This window comes from Rhopilema esculentum, chromosome 4 (assembly GCF_057945365.1).
Source record: "Rhopilema esculentum isolate cy_ngs chromosome 4, ASM5794536v1, whole genome shotgun sequence".
Lineage (NCBI taxonomy): Eukaryota > Metazoa > Cnidaria > Scyphozoa > Rhizostomeae > Rhizostomatidae > Rhopilema > Rhopilema esculentum.
The window spans coordinates 11,282,510-11,294,527 of NC_142818.1; the positions used below are offsets into that span (position 1 = coordinate 11,282,510).

The 12,018-nt window shown below is 39.0% G+C and overlaps 1 protein-coding gene across 1 annotated transcript in view; it reads left to right on the forward strand.

The window, feature by feature from the left end:
* The window catches only part of LOC135690786 (uncharacterized), a 97,758-nt gene that overhangs the window by 51,722 nt on the left and 34,018 nt on the right, over positions 1–12,018 (forward strand). The window contains exons 24-25 of the mRNA XM_065208444.2: positions 29–511; positions 906–1,058. Coding sequence (XP_065064516.2) covers positions 29–511; positions 906–1,058 — 636 coding nt within the window. The remainder of the gene's footprint in view (positions 1–28; positions 512–905; positions 1,059–12,018) is intronic.

A 12,018-nucleotide genomic window follows, 5' to 3' on the forward strand; every position in this document is an offset into this window, starting at 1 on the left:
TTTTTGGCAACTTTTTTTAATTTTTTAGTGAAGAAGACTGTTGATGTTTGCGACTGGATTGGAATAAATAATACATATGACGTTAGAGCATACGATGTTTCCACTTTCTCGTATAGAATAGTTCCTAAATGGCTGACCACATACATTAATAGGTGGTCATTGCCAGCATGTGCAGGTATGCAGATGTCAGTGAAAGCTCATATTATCTATATCAGAGCAAACATGTCACTAATATCACAAATAATTCCAAGGTATTCATCATCGGTTGCCATACAAAACAGGACCAATGCGAGGCTACGTTCTTGTGCTGTCGCTCTTGAGGCCGAAGTAGAAAACCTTCGATCAAATATAACTGCTGCGGTTAGTACATTTGGGCCATATAGCTGTCAAAATACTTCGGTAGCTAAGATCCTGAGGACACCAAGAACGAGATGCTGTGATCGCACTGAATTCTGTTGCCCTGACAACAGTACTTATATCAAGACCTCATATCTGGCTACGGATTATTGTTGTGAGTTATTTCTCAGTCTCATCATTTTCATCTTCTTCTAGCACTTTGTTTACATAACATTGTATTTTTCCTCTTTTTTAATACCGTTATTGCTATGCTCAACCACGCAGATGTTGTGACGTCTGCGAATAATGATGTTGTGATAAGCATCTTTTTTTAGGAGACAAACGAGCGAAAACGTTCAAATGTCTTAGCCAACCCTCCGTCCTGTGGTAAAAAAGCATGCGTAGTAATGAACTTATTCCGTGCGCATGCTCTTTGATTCAAGGACGGAGGTTTGCTTAACTTATTAAAAGACTTTCTCTTGTTTGTCTCCCCAACAAATATATTGTATAACAGAAGCTAAAGAACACTAGTCACTCCTAGTTTTGAATTAATTTCTTTTGATTGCTAGACGCCTGCACCCCTGGAATGTATTATGATTCAACAACGCAGAATTGTCTTGGATGCCCAGTGAACATGTATCAAAACATTAGCGGCCAAGCCAGCTGTGTTCAATGTCCGTCCGGTTCAGGAACTCTAAGAACCCACTCAAAGAAATGCCTAGGTACTGTAAGCTTTCTCTATGATTTTACTCTATGACGGAAAATTTCATTTTTGGACATTATTGTAGAAAATATACAGATTTTGGAAAGGAAACATTTCATTTTCAATTCAACTTAAACTACAACTACAAGTCTCACTATTACAAGGTGATTTGCAATTGGCTAGCTTGGGTTTAGAAAAATAAAGATAGATAACAAGCGTAATTCACAAATAGTTATGTGTGTACTTAAAAGGGGAGTAGTTCAGGGTTAGTCTATGCTTTGTTCCTACAGCAAAAGATGTAATATCATAGAAAGCTTGGAAATGAGATATCGTTTGCGTCGATTGTCGATGGAAAGAGAGTCACACAGTTCAAGGAATGAGCGGCATGAGTCGCTGAAAATGCCAAGAAAGCTGATGGAGAGATTTATGAAAATAGGCAGATTTGAAACTTTGTCTTAGGTCTGGGACAAGGCGAGCATATTTTAAAAGTTTCCTTTCTGCATTGCAGTTAAGGTTAGTTTCAAATCCTATCGTTAATTTTAAAACATATAAAATGTTTTCCTTTGTCTGCAAAATTAGATCTGGGCGCAGATTGTCTCCTGTTATGATGGATGGTGGAAGAAGCCAGGTATATCGGCAAAAAGAGTAGATCCCTTTATTGCTTTCAAGGAGGTGGCAAGAAAATTTAGATCACAATTATGACGCCAGGTATAACGATCTTGCTCGAGATAAACTTTGCAGTCTGCAACGACATGGAGTAAAGATTCGGGAAGGAGGCAGAATTCGCAATCAGATGATTGGCTTAGGTTCCAAAGGCTCAGATTTTTGTGCGTAGGGAGAGTATTGTTCAGGTATTTGATGATGAAGTTGAAGATGTTCGTAGGTAGATTCCTCTGCACAGTAGACCAAAACTATTGAGCTTTTTAAGAGAGTGGTCCAAAAGCATTGTTAAATGCACCCTGGGATAGTAATTGGTGTGCTTAGCGCTCTCTACTGTCTGATTTTACTGCTTTCAGTAATTCTTTGGTGTTGCGGTAGATGCCGTATTGCAGATTCATTCCACTACTGGTGTTTTTCCATAATGCTTGAATGTTTGTGTTAAAAGAAGTTCGGAGGGCATTGCATGAAACAGTTTGGCATTGAGTGAATTTGACAGAAGGTAGATAAAGATCAAGATCAAATTCATTTTTAGAAAGAACTATACTAGTGATGGTAGCACTTATGGGAAGATCAAGCCATTGGCAAATGTATTTAGAGACAAGATTATCGAGGTTTTCAATGACACAGGTCTTTGATAGGCCTGCAACAGTAAACTGCCAAGAAACTTTAGACAATACATATCTGTGGTACAGCAACAGTAAACTGCCAAGAAAGTCTGGACAATACATATCTGTGGTACAATAGAAATTTATTTTTCGGATGCAGTGGCAAGTCATCAATTTCTTTCAAAAGGCTGGAAAACATAGCAGTTTTTCTTTACGACTGGCATTGGTCATTTCAAAGTCAAAGAAGCGGCTGAGGTATTTGAAAGGTTGTCCATTTCTAACAACAGGCACGGAACTGAAGCTTTGGCTGGAACTGAAGAGATCTTGTTGAGTCTTTCTTAATGCCAAAGGTGACATATTTATCAACCCTGGCTGGTACATGCGGTCGTTTTCGTCGTGGGGAGAAAAGCCAAGCTGTTTATATTTTTCTGCTTTAATGTATTGTATATACGTATTGAAGCATAGATTGAATATAAGAGGGCTGAAGCAGTCACCTTGAAAAACACCACGACAAACGAGAATAGTAGGGGTTTGGAATCTATCTCTGAGGATAGACGTCTTGAAGCTGGAGACCAGAGCCTGGATATGAGATGGTATATGGTGGTACGAAAGACTAGTGGGAATCAAATTATGGTGGACCTCACTAAAAGCAATTTTGAGATCAAGCAGGGTAACAACCAAAGAGCACTGTTTTGTGCAAGCTTTATTTATCATATGACCCATAAGTGCCGTGTGTTCTAAAGTACCTGATACCTTGAGAGTGAAGCCTTTTTGAATTTGACTTTCAATGAATCCATTTTGTTCAGAAAGTTGAAAATAGAGTTACGTAGGCAGAAGGTGATGATTTTTAAGGGAAAAGATTCTAAGGTTATTGGTCTGAAGTTAGAAGGATCATCTGTATTGTCTTTTTTGTGGATTACCATCGTTTATGCTTTTCTTCATTCGGATGGAACATTACCAGATACCCAGATGCTATGAATAATTTTAGTAAAGAAAGTTCGTAGGTAAGGACAACGTTTCGAGCAAATTATGGATATCTTGTCAAAAGGACAGGGAGAAGTGGAGGATTTCATGCGACGTATAATAGAAGTTAAAACTTGATAGGATGGAGGTTGTGTGTCAAATGCATAGGTTCATTGAAAGAAGGTATCCTAGAAGGAATAGCGAATCGTTTACTTGGATGAAGGGCAGAAAGTTTTATTGAGAAGTTGGGAAGACAGAAAACACTGTAGATGAAATGCCGTCAGAAAGCCAAGTTCGTGAGTTTTGGAACGAAATTTGGGGTAATGAAAAAGGTCATAATGAAAATTCTGAATGGCTAAGAGATCTAGAAAACAACACTGACAATATACGGACACAGCAGTGGGAAAATATCAATACTGACGAGATTGGAATGGCACTAAGAAAGTCTCACTAGTGGAAATCCCCAGGAATAGACCAAGACCTCCTGAATTTTATATTTAACCTGTCTGTCACATGTTCATATAAAAAAATTAAATTTTTTTTGTTAATGGGGGGGGTTATATAGTGGCGTTTTCAAAGCTAGTAAAGTAGAAAAATGTTTCATCTGCCACGGATTTGCAACTAAAGTAGATGCACTGATCAAAATTAGTATCAAAGCATTAATTTGTGTCCTTTACATGATTCTGGCCAGAGAATGCAAATTCGACATAGTTTTCTATGGCTTTTCTGCTGTGCATGAGCATACATTTGTTGACATATTTCTAGGTGTTAATTTAAAAAAATTGCAAGTTGATGGTATGAGCCTAGGCATTTTAAATTAATTTGTCTGTTCGATGCGTACACTGATCCTAGCTCAGTAGGTCAGAGATGGGAATCTTGGAGACGAAGATTTCAAACATACCTAGCTGCAATTGATGTTACAAGTTGAGCGCAGGAAAGAGCCCTACTACTCTATCAAGTTGGTCAAGACACACAGGACATTTTCGATACAATTCCGAACAATGGTGAAGATGATGACTATGAGACAGCCTTAAAGAAACAAGATTAATATTTTGTCCCTAAGAAAAACATTGATTTTGAAATATTTCAATTTAGGAAAGCAACGCAAAACCGTGGTGAAACAATTGATCAATTCGCGACTCGTCTGAGAAAGCTGGCTTCGAATTGCGAATTTAGTAATGTGGACACAGAAATCAAGTCCATGATTATTCAGCACTGCCTTTCTACGCGTCTTCGCCGTTAGGCTCTTAGAGAAGACACGCTCACCCTCGATGCCTTACTGACAAAAGCACGAGCACTCAAATTTAGTGAAGCACAAGCTATCGATATGGAGCAAAACCTCCCATCAGTAGAGCCTCTACACTCAAGGGACACAGCAAATTGTGTGACGATTGACCGTGCCGTGCAACAAAAGCCGCCAAGGCCGCAATCTCCAAATCGCCGTCCAACTGGAAAATGTCACAACTGTGGATGTAAATGGCCCCACACTAAAAGTCCCTGCCCTGCACAAAGAAAACAATGCGATACTTGTGGCGAGAACAATCATTTTTCCAAAGTTTGCCGAGTAAAGGAATCTCAACCAAAGCAACGCCCATCTCAAGGTAAAGATATCCGCCAGATAAGCCATGCTTCCGCCCCACCGCAAAGCTAAAGCGACGATGAGCATCTTTTTACGTTGACAACAAGAAAAATAAATCTCCAGCCGTGGAGGTCCAAATCAATAATTGTCCAGTACAGTTGATGCTGGATACTGGCGCCTCCACGAACATTGTGGATCAGGTAATTTATAACAAACTTGTCGCTAAGGATAACATTCGTTTACAAAAATCTGACGCCTCGTTATTTGCATATAACACAGACACGCCTTTGAAAACCCTTGGAAAATTTGCCATGACCTTTGATTCCAAGCACCAAGTTACCTTTGATGATATTCATGTCATTTCTGGCAATGCAGGATCCTTACATAGCTACAAAACCGCCAGCGATTTGATGTTTATAGCGCTGCATATGTAAGGGTGTTACTTTATCCGAACAGGAGTTAAGGTTTCGATCATACAAGTACTGCCACAGACTGAAGCCCCTAACTGAAATCCTACGTACAAGGGCAAGTAGTAGGGACGGGGGTAAACTGTCCTACATTTCCCCCCTTCTAAATAATATCAAAAGTGAATAAACTAGTGTACTACCGTAATGCGGTTAAAGATTCAAGGATCCCCAAGGGATACTGTCTGGAAAATATCTACCATGTCTCTGACGCCGTGGGCGAACTTCACGATTAATTTCTTCATTTTCCGGTTCGGATTGATTTTCGAATTCAGCTTCATCCTGATCACTGTCACTGATAGTTGGATCACTGTCACTATTTGAGAAATCTATGTCTGAACCCTCACTTTCCTCACGTGGTGATGTTGTTCCTGTATGGCCGGCTTTCTTTTCACCATGAGAAATCTCTATCTCGAAATTTACTCCATTTGGAAGTTTTTGGATTTTTTTCCACGGCCCAGTCTTTCTTTGTGCTAACTTTCTATTTTCCCCCGTTTTATAATGTTTCACCTTTAACCAGGCTTTTTGGCCAAGACTTTAATCGATAAATCGTAGTTTGGTATTGTATTGGCGTTGCATTTTCTCTTTGCCTATTTCTAGCTTCTTAATTATCTAATCGAATATGTCTCGTAACAGAGGTGCGATATTTTTCTCGTAATCTTTTGGCGAAACGAGGTCGTAGATATCGACATTTCCTCGATGAAATTAAACATCCTCTGGTAAAACTGCCGACCTACCGAATATGACATTGTACGGAATAAATTTTGCAGCCTTGCTCTCGCTTGTGTTGAGGGCAAATACTAAACTTGGTAAAATCGAGCGCCACTTTGATTGTGACAGCTTTTGGTGCAAGAGAACAGCCCTAATAGGTCTTTAACGGAACGAATATTCCTCTCTGCAAATCCGTTCCCTTGGCTATGATAAGCAGAAGAACGACGAATTGCATCCCCAAGATGTTACAAACCTCTGTCATAATCTGGCCACCAACGTTTGAACCTTGGTCGGTTAATAGATAATGTGGTGTTCCATGAATGTAAATCCATTGCTTCTCAAAGGCGTCGGCGATGGTTTGGGCCTTCTGGTCTTTGAGAGGAATCGCTTGAATATATTTTGAAAAAATGTCACCGATCAACAGGATGTACTGATACCCACTGGTGTCTTTAGGGACGTATGCTATATCAAGAGAGATAAATTGCATAGGGGCGCTTGGTACAAACATTGGGATCAATTGTGCTTTGAGGGGACGTGTGTCCCATTTTGTTCGCTGGCATGTTTCACAGGCTAAAGTGAATTGTCGAATATAGCCATACACGTTAGGCCAAAAAAACCTGGTTTTGAGTAAACTGTACATTTTATCGATTCCAAAATGTGCTTTGTTGTGGTGTTCGGTAACAACTATGCTTCGCAAAGATGGTGGGAGAACTGGTCGACCAGACCTGGTTAGGATCCCGTTTTCAATTTTAAGTTGATGTTTGACACGTTTCAATCTTCCAGTCTCGATGGGTTTTCCTTCGCGGATACGTTGAATAACTCGTGAAATAAGGGGTCTTTCATTTGCTCGTCCTTCAATTGAAGTAGGAAAGTCTCCGTCTCTGCAAACTGATAAACCTTGTCTTCAAACAAGAAGATAGGTTGCGCTTCATCTGCGGACGGATTTCTGGATAAGGTATCCGCTTTAATATTCCCTTTTCCCGGGATGTTAGACTGAATTGAATAGTTAAACTCTTCTAGTTCCGTAACCACCTGCCAAATTTCCAGCACGAGTCTTTCTGTTGGTGGAGATGGATTAGTGGGTTGTGGTCTGACAAAAGAATGAAGTGGGTTCCCGCTAAAAAAAACGTGCCTGTGCCGAATTGCAACTATTAGAGCGAAAGCTTCTTTTCTTTTAGCTGACCAATTTCGTTGCGATTGTTGCAATGCAGTGGAAAAATATGCGACAGGGTGAAATTTATCGTCTTCTGCTCTCTGAGATAAAATTCCACCGATAATCTCTGAGATAATTCCAGAACAATGTTCGATTCTTGAAGCTTTTCAAATACTGTTTCAATACTTTTCAAATTTTCTTCGAACGTTCTATTAAAAATACCTATGTCATCCATGTACGCTAAGATGCGTTCGGCTGGAAGACCAGATAAACTGACGTACATCATTCTCTGGTATGAGGCTCCGGCATTGCAGAGACCGTAGGGCGTAACGTTAAATTAATATTTGCCTCGAGGGACTGCTGTTTTCTCTTTGTCTGCTTCGTCTAGCGGCATAGACCAGTAAGCTGATGCGGTATCTAGCGTTGTCCAATATCGCGATCCTTGCATCCTATCCAAAACGTCACGAATATGAGGTAATGGATGTGCATCTTTCTTTGTGACATCATTTAACCCCCGGAAATTGCAAACAAATCATGTGGAACTGTCTTTCTTCTTTATCAATATTATTTCATTGATTTGTTTATTGACTCCATCATTCCATGCATGAGGAATTCTATGGGGCTTCCAATTAACAGGTAAAGCATCATCGGTTATAATGCGGTGTTTTATGTTCTTGACCAGTGACGGCTTTTTCGGGTTTGATGCGAATATTTCTTCATATTTTGTTATGAGCGACACGAGTTGTTGCCTTTCTTCTTACGATAGATTTGCTTCAAGAGAAAGATCCGTTGCAAGAAGTGAAGAACATTCGTTTTCAATAACGTTTTTGTTTGTTGTTTTTTGTTGTTGTTTATTCGTTTTCAATAAGTTTTCCAACGCATGTTCGGTTATTGCCCGCAACTCGCGCGCGATAGCGTGCGAGTGAAGGGCTTATAGTCTGCCCCGCGTATAAGTAGCATATGGAAGCTTCAGTTCATGTTGTCAGCACTTTGTCAGCAGATTTTGTCACTTTTCTGCTGCCATGACAACTGTCAATCAATTTCATTGTCAATCAATCGGCTTTGTCGAGGAGGTCGTTAACCGCCACCTCTTTCTGCGGAAGGCAATTATCTTCGGAGCGTTGCTCTGCCAAGACTCTGCTAAAGGCCTTCGGTTTTTTGGCACGAAAACGGTGCTGCATCACAGCTTGGTTCTCCGCAATGGATGGAAGTTTTGATTCGAAGTTTTGGGAATCAAAACCAGTCGAATGCCATACCTTTCTCCCAAAAGATCGAGACCATACGAGCAAAAGTTATGATTGTCATGATTATCGCCTGTACATCGCTGTACGAATCCTTTATCGCAATCGATTTTAGCTGTACCTGTTCTATCACGTGTCCATTTTCATACGTCTTTGTTTACTTCACGAAAACGAAAAATAAATGTCAAACCCTCGAAAAACTTCATGATTTTCAAAAGGGCGTTGGACTTAAATCAAAAGCAAACGGAACACCAAAAATTCTTGATAAAAAGAATAGTTTAGCATCAACTACAGCAGCTGTTTTTATAAAATTGTGAAAACCCAAGATGGTGTCTTCTTCGAATGTCCTGACCTAAATTTTCAAAACAATCATTATCAAGGAACTAATTGTTTGCGGGCAGTACTAGCAAGAGCTATTTCTAGTTTATGATAATGGGGTTGTCCGTGGTATTCAACATTGTTATCTGAAACACCCCTTTAGGATTAGGAATTATCCTACAACGGAAAACGTAGACTCCTGGCCTCCTGAACGACTGTTTGGGCTCGAAATCCATTGTCAACAACGACACCGCGTGGTTACATTTAACGTTTACCACCGATTCTGAGCGACTTGGTTTTATAATTTTTTTCTTGACATGCGCTATTTCCTCTCTAAGAACATTTATGCAATGATGCCAAGCGGCTCCTAGCTTGACTTTACCATTAGCAAAATCGAACTCAACGGTCTGGTACTTAGACAAAATCTCTTTCCAATAAGACGTTACTGTAACTTTTGGGATTAAGAACTTTGAAATTTTGTTTCACATTTGAGCATATAAAAATCATTTAATACGTTATTAAGATCATATAGTCACTTGGATTTCGGGCAGTTCTTTTCCCAGGAGTCGTGTCTGCGGTTTCCGCAAGCTTGACAAAAACGGGTCGGGCATTCTAGAACAAAATGTTCAGGACTTTGGCATGCGCGAAATTACCTGTTTTGTTGAAACGAGGCTGGCTTGTTTCTGCTTGTTTGTCTTTGTTTTGAACATCTTCGACCTCTGAAAAAACGATTTTGCATGTAATTAGCACTTCCTGTTTCAACAACTACCCCCTGAGCAGCAACAGTGACTCCCTTCATCTGTTTGATCACTCTGTCTGTAATAATGTCAACCATTGTCTGGCGTTCAGTTGTCAGTTCATCCAGGTTTAAAGATGTTCGTTCGCTTGGAGGATGAAGAACGGCATTGATAATTTTCCATAAATCCTTGGGCTTTTTGGGTGACAGATCCATGGCACTGGAGGCCTTGTCACTTTGATTTTCTTCACTGGTGCGTGATGATTGATTGCCTCAAGTAGAAGGGAATTTAACATTTCTAACTTTTTATCTGGATTTGGATCTTCATGGACTAAATGGAACTTGCTCTAATTCTTTTATGAAGGTTGCTCCATTAAATTGGCGTTCATCTCTGATATAATTGAAGCGTGGTTCGTATTTCTTCAATTAAACATTTAAGAGGGCATATGGTCCATCATGATCACCTATCGTGGGGCTGATAACACGTCATGGCATCAGATCTTTCTGGCTTACTATGATGTGATTGATGACCGCACTGAATGTTGTTGTTATTTTTGTTGGCTTCGAAACAATCTGATACAGGTTATATTGTTCCAAAATGCTAAAATATTTTTTTATTGTCTGCTGCTTCTGGCAAAAGAAGATCGATGTTAGTGTCTCCAGTTATCATTATAGCGCAATTCCAATTTGCTTTCACATATGAAATTACTTCCTCGAAATGATCTAACAAATCGCTGAATCTAAGGATTTTTTCTGATCGTTATATGACTCTCATCAACAGTTTTGAGTTCTTACTCTTCCCAGGTAAATCTATCCATAAATTTTCTAGATCCTGTCATTTGATTTCAATATCCTTTCTACGTTTATGCTTTATTGAATTTACGTAGCACCCTACTCCGCCTCCCCGTATCTTTTCTCTTTTTTATACTCTATTTCAAAATTGTCAATTGCTACATGCTCAATGAGGAGTGGATTATTTTTAAGTCAGGTCTCAGAAAATGCGATGACATCAAATTTGTAATTATGAAGCATCAATTTGAATTCTTCAATGCTGGACAATAGGAACTGTGTGTTCAAATGCAAGAATTTTAACAGTGACTCTTTCTCGTTAATAATGTCTAGATGAGTGTCGACTGCTGTTTGGACTTCAGCATGGAAATGGTCAAAATTTTCCTCGTAATCAATGAAAGGTTGTTTTGCAAAAAGGAACTGATGATAAACAAACTGTACACGTCCATTGATATGAATATAGAATGTCCCTCTGGACTACAGATACAAATACCAACTAGACAATTTTAGAAAAGGAATTTCGCATAACCATCTAGCAACCTGACTAACCTAAGTTTTAGAATATAAGTCAGAAGAGTAAAGGCCACTGATCATTTTAAGCCTTGGGAAAATTCTGTCAAATGACCGGAAGTTGCGTTTCCGGAAACATAAAAAATGCATGGTCAGCAAATATTTGAATTTCGAATTTTTCAAATTTGATGATAACATCAGAAAGAGCTTCCAAAACAGAGCAAAATACATAAAAAGAGCAATGTGATCTTACTTATAAGCAAAATGTAATGGCTGTTCAAACTTCGTTTTGTCAAACAACTTGCTGTCTGAAGTTTCATTATACAAACACATAGCAGTAGAATTGTTAATTTTGTGATAATAGCGTGAAGTTTGGTACCAGTACACAATCCGATATGCTCAATAAGATGAGATATATATATATCAAGCTTCAAAAATGCCTACAAATGCTATTTTTAGACTGAGGTGCTGGTACCCAGTCTTTATTTAGGTATAGCACTACAACTTATAGACTACTGTATTGTAACCAGTCCTATATTGGGTCTTGCAGTTTAACTTTGTTAGGCCGCTATAGGCCTGAAACTTTGTTATCTGGCATAATCTGAAATGCTTGATAAAAAGAAAAGTAGACTTGGCATTAAACTTCAAAGGCTCTATATAGACCAAGGTACTTGAAGCTAATCCACTGTTGGCTATTGCACTAAAAGTTTATGCCTACACAAGTTGATAAACTTATACTTTGTTTTCCTTCTAAATCTGACGTGCTTGGTTAATTAGAGTATAAGTCCAGTCGGCAAAACAAAGACACCAACTACCTAAATACCTATGAAATATGTTTTAAGATATCAGTTGATGTGCTGAGTACTTTATAAGAAGTTGTTGTTTGCTTTTGGCCAGTTGAGCTGTGAATATCTTGTCACGTTTTTTTAGGTAAGCTATTATCAGAAGCACTTATTGCCTATGTAAATTGAAAATAAATTTGGAGGAAATTGCTGAACCTCAACAAGTTTTCAGAAATAGAAAATACTTTGCTTATGCGAGGAAAAATTAAACTAATTAGGGTCGCGATCGCTTTGCATTAAGTTCTCGAAGCCAAATACATTAGTTATTCAAAATTCAGAATAACAATGGCAGCCTCGACTTTTTATGCAGTTCGAATACAATATATTTTGTTGCTATTATCTGAAGCGTCATATCTTTTTTCCCTTCTCGTGGAGTCTTGCGGTTTGCGTCTGTCACTTCCTGTGCTT